Below are 19,209 nucleotides of genomic sequence, written 5' to 3'. Positions count from 1 at the left end.
TCAGCACCCTCACAGGGAAGAGCTTCTGCCTCAGAGCTCAGCTCAGCCTCCCCTGGGGCAGGTTAAAGCCATTCCCACATTCCCAATCCCAGCGGAGAAGGTCAGAGCCCATCGGGGTGCGAGGCCCACCAGGTCCATCCCCAGATGCAGGCAGGGACCACCACATCCCAGCATCCTCCCGTGAACCCTTCCATGTGGTTCCCGGCGCTCTCCCTTATCTAACGTTGCTCCTGGTGCTCACAGAGGTGGTTTTCTCCTCCCCACATTGCTCTGTGCTGTTTCCTCCTCAGGAGAGAGCTCAGCCCCGTATCCAAGCAGCTTCTGCCAACAGCAGCGCAGGCTCTGTCCTTGGAGACGCGGTTCCTCCTTTCAGTGTGTGCAGCCCCAGGGGTCTCGGTGCTGAGGAACTGGAAGAACCCGGTGGAGCCATCCCAGAGTTTCCATAATGTTTGGATGCATTCCATGAATAATGCAAAAATCGGGAAAATGGGAAATTCCATGAATAATTTGGGTGTTTTCCACACAAATCCCTGCTTGGAAGCACCCAAGAAGCTGCGCTGGTGCCTGGCTTCATAAGCACCCAGGGTCCCACCCAGAGTGGGGACATTGCACTGATGTCAGGAGGATCGTGGCACCCAGAGGAGCTGTGGCTGCCCCATCCCTGGCAGTGTTCAAGGCCAGGTTGGACACAGGGGCTTGGAGCAAGCTGCTCTATGGAAGGGGTCCCTGCCCGTGGCAGGGGTTGGAGCTGGAGGAGCTTTAAGGTCCCTTCATCCCAACCCATTCCAGGATTCCATGGTCAAAGTGATGGCCCTTAAAATAACCCCAGATGAGCCCTGGCTCTGCCATCAGCTCCTGGGGTGAAATCTGGGCAAGGCATCCTGGATCTGGCCCTCGCTTTCCTCCCCTGGCCAAGGCAGGCAGGGGCTCTCAGTAATGGATGCGTTACTTGGCCTATTTCTGGAGACCATGGGGATATTAATCCATGTGAATCTGACAGGGACTGGTGTGATTTGAGTGCAAATCTCTTAATAACTATCGCTGCTCTTCACGTGGGCTCAGCACGGAGCAGGGCAGCAGCAGCGTACCCCCAGTGGTTACAAAGCGCATCCAGCCCCTCTCCCCATGGAAGCAGTGACCCCGGAGGGCTGGATCGCTGCAAGGCTCCTGGGGAGCAACCAAACCAGCTGCTTTTGGTGCAACCACCTCCTGCCATGAAGCCGAGCTCCCAGCCTGGGGGTGTGGGTTGGTGCAGCGCGGAGCAGACAGCGAGTGTGTGGAGGATGCAGACACCCACAGAGAGATGCTGCTGAGCTGAGGACCAGAGGGATGCTCCTGGCTTCACATGGGATGGGGGAGCAACAGCGGGGTGGCTGGAGAGGAGGGACCATAGAACCTCGTGATGTTCAATGGCTTCGATGTGTGCCTGCAGCCCAGAAACCAGCCACGTCCTGGGCTGCACCCCCAGAGTGTGAGCAGCAGCTCAGGGAAGGGATTCTCCCCCTTTACTAAGGCGTGAAGGGGAGACCTGAGAGCAGCTCCAGTGCCTGAAGGGGCTGCAGGAAAGCTGGAGAGGGGCTTGGGACAAGGGCCTGTAGGGACAGGCCAAGGGGAATGGCTTTAACCTGCCCAAGGGGAGACTGAGCTGAGCTCTTAGGCAGAAGCTCTTCCCTGGGAGGGTGCTGAGGCGCTGGCACAGGGTGCCCAGAGAAGCTGTGGCTGCCCCATCCCTGGCAGTGCTCACAGCACAGGGTGCTTGTTCCAGGGGGCCCAGGGCAGGAGATCCCAGTGTGCTTGTGGGGGATAAACCCATGGACACCACATCTGCTCCTCCAACCCATCGGTGCCCGGTGCCGGTGCTGCACGCGTGCAGAGGGCTCCGTGCTCAGTGGGGCTCCCGGGGGGAAGCTGCGCTCATTCGGGAGGTGGCAGCGGGGGCACAGGCATGGAGCGATGCTGCAGGCGCATGGGAGGCTCCGGCTCCTCCTGCCTGGGGTGGGACCTGCTGCCCTGGTGGGGACCTGCCTGCCGGGCATTGCTGTCTATTGCTTGTCTGCTCCCAGGGAACAAGGGATGGGACAAGAGGAACCGGCCTCAAGCTGCCCCAGGGCAGGTTTAGATGGAGCTGAGGAACAATTCCTGCCCCAGAGGGTGCTCAGGCATTGGAACAGGCTGCCCAGGGCAGGGCTGCAGGCACCGGCCCTGCGAGGGTTCACACCCCATGGAGAGGAGGCCTCAGTGCCATGGGGCAGTGGTGGCCGTGGGGCAATGGTTGCACTGGATGGTCCTGAAGCTCTTTCCCAACCCGGCTGATTCCATGACTTTCTAATACTGCTCGATGCCACCCAGCACCCTTGGGAAAGGAACCTGCCCACAGGTCGGGTGCTACCTACTGCTGCCCAGTTCCCCTGGGGCAGGGACCTGCCTGAGGGCCACGACTGCTCCATACTGCTTGATGCTGCCTGGTGCCCATGTGCAAGGCAAGGCTTGTGGGTCTGGTGCTGCCCTGGGGCAGGGACTTGCCTGCAAAACCAGTGCTGCCCAGCATCATTCTGTGCTGCCCAGCATTGCTTGAGCTGCCCAGCATCACTCTGTGCTGCCCAGCATTGCCCTGTACTGCCCAGCGTCACTCTGTGCTGCCCAGCATCTCTCTGTGCTGCCCAGCATCACTCTGCACTGCCCAGCATTGCCCTGTGCTGTTCAGCATCTCTCTGTGCTGCCCAGCATTGCCCTGTATTGTCCAGAGTCGCTCTGTACTGCCCAGCATCGTTCTGTGCTGCCCAGCATCTCTCTGTGCTGCCCAGCACCGCTCTGTGATGCCCAGAATCTCTCTGTGCTGCCCAGCATTGCCCTGTACTGCCCAGCACTGCTCTGTGCTGCCCAGCATCGTTCTGTGCTGCCCAGCATCTCTCTGTACTGCCCAGCACCGCTCTGTGCTGCCCAGCACTGCTCTGTGCTGCCCAGCATTGCCCTGTGCTGCCCAGCATCTCTCTGTACTGCCCAGCATCTCTCTGTGCTGCCCAGCATTGTCCTGTGCTGCCCAGCATCGCTCTGTGCTGCCCAGCACCGCTCTGTGCTGCCCAGCATTGCCCTGTACTGCCCAGCATCTCTCTGTGCTGCCCAGCATCTCTCTGTGCTGCCCAGCATCTCTCTGTGCTGCCCAGCACTGCTCTGTGCTGCCCAGCATTGCCCTGTGCTGCCCAGCACTGCTCTGTACTGCCCAGCATTGCCCTGTACTCCCCAGCATCTCTCTGTGCTGCCCAGCATCTCTCTGTGCTGCCCAGCATCGCCCTGTGCTGCCCAGCATCTCTCTGTGCTGCCCAGCATTGCCCTGTGCTGCTCAGCATCGCCCTGTACTCCCCAGCACCGCTCTGTGCTGCCCAGCATCGCTCTGTGCTGCCCAGCATCGTTCTGTGCTGCTCAGCATTGCTCTGTGCTGCCCAGCATTGCGCTGTGCTGCTCAGCATCCCTCTGTACTGCCCAGCACCGCTCTGTGCTGCCCAGCATTGCCCTGTACTGCTCAGCATCTCCCTGTGCTGCCCAGCACTGCTCTGTGCTGCCCGATGTCCCCCGGGGCAGAAGCCGGGCAGACGGGCGCTTGCGGTGCCCCGCAGGACCCGCTGCCGCCGCGGGGAGCGCGGGGCGGGCAGGGCCAGCGTGCTCCTTACTAGACAAAGGCGGCGTCCCCCCGGAGCGGGGCGGCGCTGCGGGCGAGGCCGGGCGCGGCCCAGGGCGGGCGGCAGCCAGAGGCAGGTGCGGACCCCTTCGGCCCCTCCGCGGGAACGGCTCCGGCCCCCGCCCAGCCCCGCGGAGCCGCAGCGGCGCCGTCAATCAGCGGCGTTTCTTCCCCCGGCCTCCCCCCCGCGCCTCTCCGCCCTCCCCTCCCGCACGCCTCGGCGCGCTGCATCGGGCTCGGTTGACAGCAGCGGGCTCCGCTCCCCGTCAGCACCGAGAACCGGGCGCAGCGGCGGCTCCGCGTTGCCCGCAGCCCCTCTCCGAGCCCCCGCCGGCCGCCGAAGCATGCGGAGCCATGGGGCAGGGCTGCGGACACTCCATCCTCTGCCGGAGCCAGCCGTACCAGGCGGCTGCGTCTGACCTGTGAGTCCCCTCCCGCCGGCACCGGGGACTGGGGGGGACCACGCCGGGAGGGAGCGATGCTCCGGGGCGGGGGGAGAGGCTGCGCGAAGGCGAGAGGGAGACATCGCGGAGAGGGGAAAAGTTCCTCCTCCCGCCTGGGGTGCAGGGGGATTACAGGCTGCGACCCCCCCTCAGTTCCTCACTGTGTGAGCCCAGGGCAGGGCATCACTGATGGGTGATGCTGTGCGGGAGCGCCGCTGTCAGCAGCATCTCCCCTTTTCCCTGCTGACCCACCCTTATATGTTCCCTGTAACCCCGCGGTGGTTTCCCATGGGAGCAGCAGGCTCCTGGCCTGGCAGGGAGCTGGGGGGGATGTGGGTGACTTAGTGAAATGCTGGTCAGGCCTCGGCATCGTGGCTTCGGTGGCTCCACGCATGGCAGGAGGAGCCACCCCCCTGCACACCCACCCCACGCAACAGGTCTGGGGGTCCCGGTGCTGCTGATCCCATGCGGTGGGGTGGGACGGGGGGATCAGGGGGGATCTCATTCCACAGCGCAGGAATGAGGGGCTCGCAGGGGGTGACCTTGCTGAGGGATGACAGTGCTCGCTTCCAGCCATGCAGGGTGATGCTCTGGAGAGCCCACGTGGGGAGAGGGGCAGAGCTGGCTAACGGGAAGCGTGCGATGCCTCGATTCCCATCACCGTGGCTCGGGATGGCCGAGATCCCCGGCTCTGTGTCTCTGTGTGTATGGAGCACTCACGAGGCTCCACTGCTGTGCGCAGGCGGTTTGCAGTACGTGGGTGCTCTGCTTCCCGGGTATCCAGAGATATCGGGTGCTCCCTACCCCTTGTTTCCCACCCCAGCGGTTGCTGGGATCAGACCCCTCATTGCCAAAGGGATGGGCTGATCCGGTGGGAATGGGATGAGGGTGTAAGGGGATGAGGAGGGAAGCTGCTGGGTGCTTGGATTCCTTTGTCTGACGGGTGCATCTCAGCTCCACATGCTCAAGCACTGGCTCGGCAGCCGGGACCGCCGCTCCCAGCACTGCATCCCTTATGGGGATGTGCCTGGGAGCATCCTCAGGGCTCCTGGAGCGGGTGCTTGATGTGATTCCAGGGCCATCAGGGCACAAGGGAAGCTGCCGCCCGCTCCTGCCTCATCCCCACCTATTTCCCTCCGGCATCCCCAGCTTTTCGCACCTTCACGAGGTGACCTTTGGATGCCAAGTCTGCCTGGCTCTAGAATAGCCTCCAGCATCTCCTGCCTGTGGTGGCGTGGGGCTCAGATCCACCTTCCAGAGGCCACCAGGAGCTGCTGATCCCCCCCTGCTGTGGGTGCTGGATCCAGCCTCTGCGGGCAGCATCCTTCCCCCCTGCTCTCGCCGGTGCTGTGTGCGCTTTGTTCCCTGCAGAGATCCTTTCATGCTGCTGCCACCACATGTGCCCGTGTCCTTTTCTTTAAGCACAGCACACAAAGGTCTTGAAATGCCATTGCCATCCTCATGTTCCCTCCGGCTGGAATGCCTCTGCTGACTTGCAGCTCCTGTTTAATGGCTTTAAGAATGGTGGATGCTACTTGAGTGTAGCTGGATTGCTGCACCTCTCGAGCCGCCCAGGGCAGGGGTGGTGAGATGAGATGCTTTCCCCTTCACCCAGGATACAACCCCGTGTCTTTCCTAGATGCTTATCCCTGTTCCCGCACATCCTGGGGGATATATAGGGGTGGAAAAGCTTCCTAAGCGCTTTCCGGCGATGCCCTTTGCACATGGGTGTCCCCGTGAGGCCGGGGTGATGCTGCCTGCTCCCTGCCTGTGTTGTTTCCCGCTGGCTCTGCCTGCCTGCTGCCAGCAGATCCCAGCGAAGCTGCTCCCGCCCTCGCAGCACGCTGGGAATGCTGCATGGGGCCGGGATGCAGCGGTGGGCCAGGTCTACCCACGTGCGCGGTGGATGAGCTTTCCTCGCAGGGCAGCGTTGCTGGCAGCCACTCAAGCGCCATCCTGCATTATCCAGGTCACGTTTAAAGCCGTTTCTTCCTCCTTTCCCCCCCGGCAGCGGCTCCTGACCCGGTTACGGGTGGGTGGGATGCTGGGGTGCCCGGAGCTGCTGCGCTCACAGCATCTGACAGCAGCCAGGGGCTGGGGGAGCCGCAGCTGAGCTCTGCGCATTGAGAGCACGCAGGAGGAGAGGATGTTCTGAGCAGCCCCGCAGGCGCGGCGGAGCCTGGGCACGGGTCAAGGCTTCCTTCGGGAAGAGGCCTCATCCGGCTCTTCCCACTGGTGGGAGCAGGCGTGGGGATGTGTGAACTGGGCAAGGGCTGCCGGGCTTGGCGCTGGTTTGGTGACAGCATCGGTGCCAGGCACGTGATGGAGGAGGGACCGTGGCTTGGCCGCAGCTGGGATGAGGGCTCCATCCTGCCCGGATGAGTGTCCAGGAGCGGGAAGAGACCAGTGTCCTGCCATGGGATAAGGAGGCATCTTTATCCCCTCTGTAAAGGACGTGTGTTGGTCTGAGTGCCAGTTATCCCAGATGCTGTGTCCCCAGGTTGATACCAGGACTTGGACAGTGTGTCCCCATCAAGGCTCACGCAGGGGCCATGTGTAATGAACCATCCCCATTTTACCCCCCTGATGTACCCACCTGGTTGCTGCTTCCTTCAGGTCCTGGACCTTAAAAAGTCCTATCCAACCCAAACCATCCCATGGCTTGCTCTGGTACCCATGGCGCAGCACCGGCTGGGATGCAGGAGAGCATCCAAGTGGTGGAGCAGTCCAGGCACCTTTTGGAGGTCTACAAGCATCAGCAAGGCCGAGCGCAGTCCCACCCTGCACCTTTTGCCCAGGCTGGTGCTGGTCCATCCACTGGGAGCTGTGTGTGTGGGGCACTTCTGCATCCCCTCACCCTGGAGCTCAGAGAGGATGCAGGGGGAGCTCCTGGCACCCTGCACGTCTCCAAACCTGGAGCGGTCCCTTGGGTGGGGAGGACCCATCCAGGAGCTCACCCTCCACCCCCCCCCCCCCCAATTTCAGAGCAGCAAGTGCTTTCAGTGTCATGAGCTGCAGGAGGACGAGCACCCACGCGGAGCAGGCAGCGCTGCGGCCGCTCCTCCATGCGGGATGCAGGATTCCCTGGCTGCAGCAGCGCTCTCCTCCGACCTCGGTCCCTGCTTTTGCTTTGTCTCTTTCCCAGCTCCCACGTGGCTGGCGCTGGGCTGCAGCCAGAAGTGCAGGCAGGGCCTTGGGACCTTCTGCTTGTCCAGCTTTCTCCTTCAAAGGGCTGAGCTGTCCTTAATGGATGGGTCTGAATGGAGGCAGGGGGGAGCGAGGGGGATGCAGAGCGCTGGGAGATGCTGTGGCTGCTGCTGCGGCTCCATCACACCCAGTAAAGGGGGTTTAGGTGATGGAGAGCAGGCAGAGCGCAGGCAGTGGTACCCTGGCAGCTGCCCCCATCCCAGTGTCAAGGGTGGGGGGTGCTTTCATGCAATGGGTGATGGGTGACCCCAAGGTTTGCTGTCTGGGGGGTGGGGGGGGTTGGAGTGTGGATTGGGGGTCTCAGGAAGCTATTGCTGGTCCATGGTGGGGAAAGTGGCCCCAAGCCTTGTCACCCCTCAAGGGATGGGTTAGCACAGCAGGCTGTGGGATTCGGCTCTGGAACGGCCCAGGGGTGGGTTGCTTGGCATCGTTAGCAGCCCTTGCTCCCGCTCCCATTCCCAAATCCAAAGCCGATGTGGGGAGGAAGAGGTGCAGAAGGATGGCTTGAGAGCATGCGGGAATGCTGTGGGTGGGTGCAGACCTTCTGGTCTCTCTTCGTTTGTCCTTCCTATCAGAAATCAAACAGAAGAAGAAAGATGGTTTCGGATGGGCGCGTTTCCCATGGGAAATATTAAACCCTGGTTCTTTTGGCTGGGAATAAAGGGAGTTCGGGGCTTGTCCTCATGCGGATGGACTCACCACGTGTCCCAGCATCCCCAAGGCCCTCTGCTCACCAGACGCAGTGGAGGTTTGTGATACCTAAGGAGGGAAAACACAACCAGCAACTGCCGGTGCAGCTCTGGCACAGGAGTGATGACTTTGCCAGAATCCTCCCATTCCCTGGCTTGGAATCACTTCCCAGTTGGTTATTAGCTTGCACGTTTCAGCTGGGTGACTCAGAACACACCGAGGAGCTATTTATAATGAGCATTTGAAAGGAGAAGACTGATGGAGGGCTTTTATCCACCCCCCTTCCTTCAGTCCTTGAGCTGTGTTGGCTGCGCACCCCTTGCCCGGAGGCAGGTGGGTTGGGAAGGTTGGAAGGGGACCATCCACATCCCTGAGGTTCCATAGCTGGTTGCTATGGGGTGAAGATGCAGGTGGGTTGGGAAGGTTGGAAAGGGACCATCCACGTCCCTGGGGTTCCATAGCTGGTTGGTACAGGGTGAAGATGCAGGTGGGTTGGGAAGGTTGGAAAGGGACCATCCATGTCCCTGAGGTTCCATAGCTGGTTGCTATGGGGTGAAGATGCAGGTGGGTTGGGAAGGTTGGAAGGGGACCATCCATGTCCCTGAGGTTCTGTATCTGCTTGGTGCAGGGTGAAGATGCAGGTGGGTTGGGAAGGTTGGAAGGGGACCATCCATGTCCCTGAGGTTCCATAGCTGGTTGGTGCAGGGTGAAGATGCAGGTGGGTTGGGAAGGTTGGAAGGGGACCATCCATGTCCCTGAGGTTCCATAGCTGGTTGGTGCAGGGTGAAGATGCAGGTGGGTTGGGAAGGTTGGAAGGGGACCATCCACGTCCCTGAGGTTCCGTAGCTGGTTGCTATGGGGTGAAGATGCTGATGGTCCTCTCTGGGGGGTGATGCTCCATCCCTATCCAGAGCCTCTTCTCCCCACGGAGTGGAACCGGAATGCCCCTATGGCTCTGCAGCAGTTCACACACTGGGGTTTATTCCCTGCGAAGGGATAACCCCATGTCCCTGTGCCACAGCCAGGCTGGATCCTTGAGCTGTCACTCGGCTGGAGCCCGGCCAGGAGGCCACGGGCCATGGGTGCTGCCCCGCTCGTCCTTGCTCTCCCGGAGGAATGAGGCTTTTCCCTGGGCTCACACAAGCAGGGCGCCGGCAGCATCCTTCCCCCAGGAAGAGGTGCTGGTGCCAGCTCGGGCAGGGGGCTGGCACATCCCGGAGGAGCCTCCTGTCGCTGCCTGGGAGCCGGGACCTGCAGCCCCAGGCTCTCTGGTCCTGAGCGTGGCTGGGCAGGGGAGATGCGGGATGCGGGGGGACCCTCCTGGTCCTGCTGCAGCAGCCTGGGGGCTCCTCAGGTGGGAGACTGGGGTGTGGGGATGGGATGGGGCTCGGGTGCAGAGCAGATGGGCTTGGCCTGCAGCTGCTGTGGGGCTAGGGATAGGGCTGAGGTTAGGGTTAGGGTTTGGGGTTAGGGGTAGGGGTAGGGATAGGGATAGGGCTGAGGTTAGGGTTAGGGTTTGGGGTTAGGGGTAGGGGTAGGGTTAGGGCTGAGGTTAGGGTTAGGGTTTGGGGTTAGGGGTAGGGGTAGGGATAGGGCTGAGGTTAGGGTTAGGGTTTGGGGTTAGGGGTAGGGGTAGGGTTAGGGTAGGGATAGGGCTGAGGTTAGGGTTAGGGTTTGGGGCTAGGGGTAGGTGTAGGGTTAGGGCTGAGGTTAGGGTTAGGGTTTGGGGTTAGGGGTAGGGGTAGGGATAGGGCTGAGGTTAGGGTTAGGGTTTGGGGTTAGGGGTAGGGATAGGGCTGAGTTTAGGGTTAGGGTTTAGGGTTAGGGTTAGGGTTTAGGGTTAGGTGTAGGGGTAGGGTTAGGGTTTAGAGTTAGGGGTAGGGTTAGGGCTGAGGTTAGGGTTAGGGTTTGGGGTTAGGGGTAGGGGTAGGGATAGGGCTGAAGTTAGGGTTCGTGTTTAGGGTTAGGGGTAGGGTTAGGGGTAGGGTTAGGGCTGAGTTTAGGGTGGGTTTAGGGTTAGGGCTTAGGGTTAGGGTTTAGGTTTAGGGTTAGGGGTAGGGTTAGGGCTGAGGTTAGTGGTAGGGTTTAGGTTTAGGGTTAGGGTGAAGGGTAGGGTTAGGGGTGAGGTTAGTGTTAGGGTTTAGAGTTATGAGTAATGTTAGTGGTAAGTTTAGGGCTTAGGTTAGAGTTAAGCTTAGGTCTAGGGCTCAGTTTAGCTTTAGATTTGTGTTCAAGATTAAGGCTAGGGCTAGGAGTTTGGTTAAATTTGGAGGTGAATTTAAAGTGAGGTTTAGGCTAAATCTTGGGTTAGGGTTAGGGCTAAGGTTTTGGCTTGGGTCATGTTTATGATTTGTGGTAGGTTTAAGGTTAAATCTAAGTTTAGTTTTGTGGGTTGCTCGAAGTTTAGGTTTATTTCTAGGGCTTGGCCTCAGTTTATGGTGCTGTTTATGGCTAGGGTTAGAAGTGGTGGTAAGGTTAGGTTTATGGCTATCGTTAGATTTCGCTTTGCTGTTGGAATGAAGGGTAGAGGATAGGTCTTATGTCCAAGTTCTGGACTAGTATATGGGTAGGGGTATGGCTAAGGTTAGGTTTTGGGTTAGGGATGGGGCCAAGTTTGGGGTTATGCTTAGTGCTTGGCCTAAATTTAGGGTTAGATTACGTCTAGGATTAGAGCTATGGCTAAGGGTGGGATTATGGTTAGCGTTAGAGCTAGGTTTAGGGTTAGAGGTCACACTAAGGTTAGGTCTCGGACTAGGTCTATGGTTAGGGTTCAGGTCTGGACTAGGGCTCATGTTAGGTTCAGGGCTTGCGCTGTGGCTTAGGTTAGGGTTAGGGTTAGGGTTAAGGCTTGGCCTGACTTTAGGGTTATGTTTAGCACCAAGCTCAGAACTGTATGTAAGGTTCCGATTGCATTTCAGCTTACAGCTCGGGGGAGGTTAAGGCTAAGGTTATTTGTAGGGTTGGGATCAGAGCTAGGGCTGTGGCTGAGGTCAGGCTTAGGGCTCGGACCAGGACCAGGGCTGAGTCTCCCAGGCCAAGGTACCCTGGAGCCTCCCTGTGCTCGCTCAGCTCAGGAGCCTGCTTCCTCCCTGGAGCAGGGATGGGATCTGCCACCTCCAATGGCTTCACCGGGCGCGGGAAGGGTGCTGAGTCAGCAAAAACTTGGGGGCGCATCCCCAAAACTCAGCTGATGCGGGTTGAGGGTTCCCCAAAAGAAGGATGAGGGCACTGAGGTGTCCTTTGGGTGCTGGTTTTCCCTGCTCTGGAGGCTGCTGTGGGTGATGCTCATGGTGGGAGCTGGGTTTGCCGCACCCAAAGGGCTTAGGGAGGGATTGAGAGGCTCCGGTTTTGGGGGTAGCTGTTCCCAAGCATCTGACATTCCTGGAAATATCTGTGGCTGCTTGCCAGGCACCTGCTTCCCATCCTGCCCTCACCAGATGGACGCGATTCCCCTGGGAATGCTGTTCCCTGCAGAGCTGGAGCAGGATGGGCTGGATGGAGGGGACACCAGCGCCAGCAGCCTCGCACGCCCCCCTCCCAAACCTTGCGAGCCGCATCCCATGCTGGGTCCCATCCTTGTGCTGCCCAAGCTCCAGCCGTGATGCAGGATCCGGAGCCCGCTGCCTGGGAACGCAGGGATGGAAAGGGGGGGGGGGGGGCTCTCTTCCCCCTGGGAATGGCGCGGGGGCTGCTCCCGGCTGTGTGGGTGCTCTGTGGAGGTGGGGTTTGGCAGCAGGCGCGGCGCTGTTGGGGACCCCCCCTCCCCATCGCTGGCAGGGAGCTGGGACAGCAGGTCCGTGGGCTGGGACTGCAGCACCAGGCACTTGGGCATCGCTCGGGCACGGAAGCAGGAGCGCGCCGAGGGGGGAGCGCTGTGTTCCCTATAGAGCCCAGCTCCTCCTGCCCCCCGCAGTGTGGCTGCTCAGCACCTCCCGGCTCCATCCTCACCTCGTGGCTCGGCAGCTCTTGCATTGCCGTGGGGACCCCAATAAAGGGATGGGGCTGGGGACGCGTTATGGGTGCTCTGCGCCTGGGATCCGTGTGGCTGGGAAGCCGGAGCCAGCATTCATCCTGCGGGAGAGCTGTTCATTCATAGGAAGTGCAGTCGGTCCAGCTGCTCCCATTGCCAGCAGGATCTGGCCATGCTGCTGAAGTGGATTGAGGTTCATTGCATGGTAGGACCTGGGAATGTCACTGAAGGATGGGGCATCTCCATGCCCATGGTACATGTCCCTGCCGGCCTTCCCGGCCTTCCCATCAGCATCAGGACTTGTGTCCCCGCTGCAAAGGACACGGTGGGGCTGGGGACGGCTGCCACCAAAGGAAGGGGGCTCCTTTGTCACTGCTGCGCCCATCACACCCCATTGCGTGAGAGCTGGGGGTCTATTAAGCTCCTGGGTGTCAGACGCACCCTAAGGACCCTCAAGGCACCAGCATCTCGTGGCCGTGCCCATTCCCATCCCTCCTCTGCTGGTCCATGCTCCCAGGCTTGCTCGTGCTAACAGGGAAATCCCACCAGGATCCAGTGAGAATTCCAGGCCGTTGGATCCCTGCTCCAGGGCTGCTGCTGCTGCTCCCAGGGAGGGATGGGGCAGCGACAGCAGAGCCCGGTGCTGTGGTCCTGCTCTGTTCCCATGATGATGGCAGCGGGTGGAAGGGAGCGCGGATGCTGGGTGGGAGGTTGAGCTGCGGGGCTGGTTGTGCGTTGGGATGGGGAAGGGGGTCAGAGACGGGAATAAAAAGCTGGAAAAGGGGGGGGGAACCAGGAAACAGCATTGGGAAGATCACGGGAGGCCGCTAATCCCACCTCCGGCTGCCGCACTGAGCTCCCTCCGGTCAGCGGCTGAACTTCCTCAGCGCACCATGAGCGGGCAGCGTCTGCGCCGCCGCCTCTATCCAAGGACAATTCCCCAGGGATCCAGGGTAACGGCGCGTTGGCTCCTGCCTGGATTGGTGCTGGAGCACGGCTCCCTCGGGGGCCGGTTGCATCGTGTCGTCCCGGGCTCCTCCCTGCTCTGGTGCTGCCATGCAAAGCTCCTGTCAGCCGGCATTCCCAGGGATCCCTCTTGGGACAGTTGGATGGGGGATCAGGGATACCCTCCCACTTCAGCGAGCTGGGTCCTGGTGTCTTGGGGTGCAGTGCGATGGGAATGAGGATTTGCAGGTTGCAGGGATGCTGTGCGATGGGATGGGATTTGTGGGATGCAGGGATGCTGTGCAATAGGAATGGGGATTTGCGGGATGCAGGGATGCTGTGCAATAGGAATGGGGATTTGTGGGATGCAGGGATGCTGTGCAATAGGAATGGGGATTTGCGGGATGCAGGGATGCTGTGCAATGGGATGGGATTTGTGGGATGCAGGGATGCTGTGCAAGGGGATGGGATTTGTGGGATGCTGTGCAATGAGATGGGATTTGCAGGATGCAGGGATGCTGTGCAATGGGATGGGATTTGCGGGATGCAGGGATGCTGTGCAATAGGAATGGGGATTTGCGGGATGCAGGGATGCTGTGCAATAGGAATGGGGATTTGTGGGATGCAGGGATGCTGTGCAATGGGATGGGATTTGTGGGATGCCGGGATGAAGTGCAAATGGGATGGGATTTGTGGGATGCTGTGCAATGGGATGGGATTTGCAGGATGCAGGGGTGCTGTGCAATGGGAATGGGGATTTGTGGGATGCAGGGATGAAGTGCAAATGGGATGGGATTTGTGGGATGCAGGGATGCTGTGCAATGGGATGGGATTTGCGGGATGCATGTGTGCTGTGCAATAGGAATGGGGATTTGTGGGATGCAGGGATGCTGTGCAAGGGGATGGGATTTGTGGGATGCTGTGCAATGAGATGAGATTTGCAGGATGCAGGGATGCTGTGCAATGGGATGGGATTTGCGGGATGCATGTGTGCTGTGCAATAGGAATGGGGATTTGTGGGATGCAGGGATGCTGTGCAAGGGGATGGGATTTGTGGGATGCTGTGCAATGAGATGAGATTTGCAGGATGCAGGGATGCTGTGCAATAGGAATGGGGATTTGTGGGATGCAGGGATGCTGTGCAATAGGAATGGGGATTTGTGGGATGCAGGGATGCTGTGCAATGGGATGGGATTTGCGGGATGCAGGGATGCTGTGCAATGGGATGGGATTTGCAGGATGCAGGGGTGCTGTGCAATGGGAATGGGGATTTGTGGGATGCAGGGATGAAGTGCAAATGGGATGGGATTTGTGGGATGCAGGGATGCTGTGCAATAGGATGGGATTTGCAGGTTGCAGGGATGCTGTGCAATGGGATGGGATTTGCAGGATGCAGGAGTGCTGTGCAATGGGAATAGGGATTTGTGGGATGCAGGGATGAAGTGCAAATGGGATGGGGTTTGCAGAATGCAGAGGTGCTGTGCGATAGCAATGGGGATTTGAAGGATTCAGGGATGCTGTGCAATGAGGATGGGGATTTGTAGGACGCGGGGATTCAGTGTAAACAGGATGGAATTTGCAGGATGCAGGGATGCAGTGCAATGGGAATGGGGATTTGCAGGATGCAGGGATGCTGTGCAGTAGGGATGAGGTTTTGCAGGATGTAGGGATGCAGTGTAGCAGGAATGGGATTTGGAGGATGCAGGGATGCAGTGCAATAGGGATGGGAGTTTGCAGGATACAGGGATGCTGTACAATAGGGATTTGCAGGATGCAGAGATGCTGTGCAGTAGGGATGAGGATTTGCAGGATGCAGGGATGCAGTGCAATGGGAATGGGGCTTTGCAGGATGCAGTGTAACGCAGATGGGGTTTGCAGGATGCAGGGATGCAGTGCAGCAGGGAATGGGTATTTGCAGGATGCAGGGATGCAGTGCAATGGGAATGGGGATTTGCAGGATGCAGGGATGCAGTGCAATGGGAATGGGGATTTGCAGGATGCAGGGATGCAGTGTGATGGGAATGGGGATTTGCATCCCTAAGTGCTCCCAGCTTTCCCAGCCCCCCTGACCAGCCGGGCTGCATTCCTGCGGCTCCTGGTATCCCAGGGCAGCCGCTCCTCCAGCCTGGCAGCGCAGGGACCTGGTGCTCACGGTGCGGGCACCACCCGGGAAGAGCAAACAGGGCTCAGCCCTTCCTTAACGGAGGCACTTGGGGCTCCAGGTGTTGGTTCAGCAAATACAGCTTCAGTGGCACCGTGTCCTGTCCCTGTGGGGCTGGTATCACTGTGTTCCATCCCTGTGGCACTGTGTCACTGTGTTCCATCCCTGTGGCACCATGGGGCTGGTATCACTCTGTTCCACCCCTGTGGCACTGTGTCACCGTGTTCCATCCCTGTGGCACTGTGTCACTGTGTCCCATCCCTGTGGCACCATGGGGCTGGTATCACTGTGTTCCATCCCTGTGGCACCATGGGGCTGGTATCACTGTGTTCCATCCCTGTGGCACTGTGTCACTGTGTTCCATCCCTGTGGCACCATAGGGCTGGTATCACTGTATCCCATCCCTGTGGCACCATGGGGCTGGTATCACTGTGTTCCATCCCTGTGGCACTGTGTCACTGTGTTCCATCCCCGTGGCACCATGGGGCTGGTATCACTGTGTTCCATCCCTGTGGCACCATGGGGCTGGTATCACTGTGTTCCATCCCTGTGGCACCATAGGGCTGGTATCACTGTGTTCCATCCCCGTGGCACCATGGGGCTGGTATCACTGTGCTCCATCCCTGTGGCACTATAGGGCTGGTATCACTGTGTTCCATCCCTGTGTCATCATGTCCCATCCCTGTGGCACCATGGGGCTGGTATCACTGTGTTCCATCCCTGTGGCACCATAGGGCTGGTATCACTGTGTTCCATCCCTGTGGCACCATAGGGCTGGTATCACTGTGTTCCATCCCTGTGGCACTGTGTCACTGTATCCCATCCCCGTGGCACCATGGGGCTGGTATCACTGTGTTCCATCCCTGTGGCACCATGGGGCTGGTATCACTCTGTTCCATCCCTGTGGCAGTGTGTCACTGTGTTCCATCCCCATGGCACCATGGGGCTGGTATCACTGTGTTCCATCCCTGTGGCACCGTGCCCCTTCCCTGTGGCACCTCGGGGCTGGTCTCACCTCCCACATTCTGCAGCTCCCTGCATCACTGTGCAGGGCTGGAATGAACCCGGAGCTGCTGCCATCCTGTCTTCCCATGGATCCCATAGTGTTGCTTAACCATGGGGCACCCTGTTTCAGTGCCATGCTCCACCGCTTGGATGCACCTGGATAAATCCTTTGGGATTGGAGTAAACAGGTTTGCATCATCGCCTGAGGCTGGGGAAGGTGAAATCCAGGGATGCAGGTGCCAGTGTGGGAGTTTGACGGCCTCCAGGTGCTGGAGGATGGAGGAGGATGTGCAGGAATCCCATGGGTACCCCAAACACCCTGAGTTTGCTGCTTCCATTGCTCCAGGTTCTCCTGTGGTCCATCAGCATCTCCCTGTGGCTCCATCCCATCCCTGCACTGTGGTCCTCATCCCCTCCATCCCTGCATCCCTGTTCCCTAGTCCTCATCCCCTCCATCCCTGCATCCCTGTTCCCTGGTCCTCATCCCCTCCATCCCCGCATCCCTGTTCCCTGGTCCTCATCCCCTCCATCTCATCCCTGCTCCCTGGTCCTCGTCCCCTCCATCCCTGCATCCCTGCTCCCTGGTCCTCATCCCCTCCATCTCATCCCTGCTCCCTGGTCCTCATCCCCTCCATCCCCGCATCCCTGTTCCCTGGTCCTCATCCCCTCCATCTCATCCTGCTCCCTGGTCCTCGTCCCCTCCATCCCTGCATCCTTGCTCCCTGGTCCTCATCCCCTCCATCTCATCCCTGCTCCCTGGTCCTCATCTCCTCCATCCCTGCATCCCTGCTCCCTGGTCCCCATCCCCTCCATCTCACCCCTGCACCGTGGTCCTCATCCCCTCCATCTCATCCCTGCTCCCTGGTCCTCGTCCCCTCCATCCCTGTTCCCTGGTCCTCATCCCCTCCATCTCATCCCTGCACCGTGGTCCTCGTCCCCTCCATCCCCGCATCCCTGCTCCCTGGTCCCCACCCCCTCCATCCCATCCCTGTTCCAGGAGTTAATGGTGCTGCTGCACAAATGCCACATTGGAGGAGAGAATTCCCAGCCTGTGGATCCAAACCCGAGATTTCCCCACCACCACTTCCCATGGTGGCTCCAGCAGAGGCGCGATGAGTTGGGATTGCTGGGATGCAGCACTGGACTGCTGGGATGTGGTCCTGGATTGCTGGGAAGTGGCACTGGGAGTGCTGGGATAAAGTACTGAGCTTGCTGGGATGTAGTACTGGGAGTGCTGGATGTGGTTCTGGATTGCTAGGGCATGGCACTGGGATTGCTGGGATGCAGCACTGGGATTGCTGGAATGTGGCACTGGGATTGCTGGAATGTGGCACTGGGATTGCTGGGATGCAGCACTGGGATTGCTGGAATGTGGCACTGGGATTGCTGGGATGCAGAGTTAAACTCACTGGGACATGGCACTGGGATTGATGGGACATGACAATGGGATAGTTAGGATGTGGCACTGGGCTTTCCGCAATGTGGCACTGGGATTGCTGGGATATGGCACTGGGATTACTGGGATGTGACACGGGGCTCACTGGTATGCAGCACTGGGATTGCTGGGATGCAGCACTGTAATCGCTAGGACACGGCACTAGGATGTGGTACTGGGATTGCTGAGATCTAGCACTGGGATTGCTGGGATCCAGCACTGGGATTGCTGGGCTGCAGTACTGGGTTGCTAGGACATGGCACTGGGATCACTGGGATGTGGCATTGGGATTGATGGGATGCAGCCCTGGGATTGCAGGAACATGGCATTGGGTTTGCCGGGATGCAGTACTGGGATTGCTGGGACCTGGCACTGGGATTACTAGGAAATGGGACTGGGATTGGTGGGATGTGTGGTGCAGGACTCACTGGGATACAGCACTGGGATTGCTGGGATGTGACACTGGGATTGCTGAGATCCAGCACTGGGATCGCTGGGGCACATCTGGGACTCCCAAACCCCTTTCCCAAAGGAGCTGAGGACTCTTTGGCAGCCGCATCCCACTGGAAAGAGCCGGGAATGGGGGGGGTTGGAGCCCCTGCAGGGCTGCTGGAGCCCCTTGCATTAAATAAGGGGGAAAAGGGGAAGAGCAGCGTAATTCCATGTTGTGGAGCCGGGAATGCAGGTGCTTATGCAACGCGCGGTAATGACTGGAGTGAGTCATTAGAGCCCAGCAGTCAGCGGGTATTTATAGCTCCCTCCTCCCCCCAGAGGTGCCACCTTTTGTTCCCGGAGGATTTGGTCCTATTCCCAAGGGATCCTGGATGCGACGGCTCTGAGCTGGGCTCCTGCATCCCAGTGGGGTGCTCACGGTGGTCCAGGGGATGCTGCTTGCCCTGGATCTGTATCCACATCCCTGGGTAAGCTGCTGCTCCGCTTCCCTTCCCGGGCATTCCCACTGGGATAATTAATCCTGGTCCCTTCCTGACCCCAGGAGCTGCTGGTTTCTCTTCCCTGCCAAGAGCCTAAAGAATTGATTTGGGAATAGAAGGGATGAAGGAATTCATTGGAGGAGAACAAGCGAATAATCCTGGTTTAATCCAGGTTCAATGGGTGGGATACAAGAGGGAATTGCATCAGCGCGTGCCAGGGAAGAGGGTGGCAGCAGAACCCGGGATGCCAAAGGGATGTCCATGGAGAGATGTCCTGAAAGGGGGGGAACCTCCCCGGATCAGGCTCAGGGCATCCCTAAATCAGGCTCGGAGCATCCCCGGGTCCCCAGAGCATCCCTGGATCAGGCTCAGAGCATCCCTGGATCAGGCTCAGAGCATCCCAGCTTTAAGTGATGTGACCATTCACTTCTGCCTTGCTAATCCCATGGGATTAGGCCATTCTGGGAGCAGTTTGCTTAGCCCCACATCATGCCATGGGCTCAGGCTGAGCTCGGGAGCAGCAGCCCGGACCTCAGCTGCCCCGATCGGATCCCACCCGGCCATAAAGCCCCATTGTCCCTATGCCGGGGCTGGGATCTTCCCTGTTGCAGCCGCCGGAGGGGCAATGGCTGGGATGGCTCCGGGCTGGCTCCAAGGGGAAACTGAGGCACGGGGGGCTGGAGGCAGAGCAGGCTCTAAGCTCGCCTTAGCCAGGCCCAGCCTAGTGCCTGGGCTGGGTAAATCA

At 59.5% G+C, this 19,209-nt stretch overlaps 1 protein-coding gene across 1 annotated transcript in view; it reads left to right on the top strand.

Moving 5' to 3' along the window:
• Positions 1-3,749: 3,749 nt before the first annotated feature.
• PDE2A (phosphodiesterase 2A) overlaps positions 3,750-19,209 on the top strand; it is a 57,959-nt gene continuing 42,499 nt past the window's right edge. Inside the window, exon 1 of the mRNA XM_062633840.1 lies at positions 3,750-4,098. Within this exon, the coding sequence (XP_062489824.1) occupies positions 4,031-4,098 (68 nt within the window). The 5' untranslated portion in view covers positions 3,750-4,030. The remainder of the gene's footprint in view (positions 4,099-19,209) is intronic.

Source organism: Pezoporus occidentalis, unplaced genomic scaffold, assembly GCF_034315485.1.
Source record: "Pezoporus occidentalis ecotype Australia unplaced genomic scaffold, CSIRO_AGI_Poc_V1 ctg405, whole genome shotgun sequence".
Lineage (NCBI taxonomy): Eukaryota > Metazoa > Chordata > Aves > Psittaciformes > Psittacidae > Pezoporus > Pezoporus occidentalis.
The sequence above is the reverse complement of the archived record's forward strand: the minus strand, read 5'-3'. Positions and strand labels throughout refer to the sequence as shown.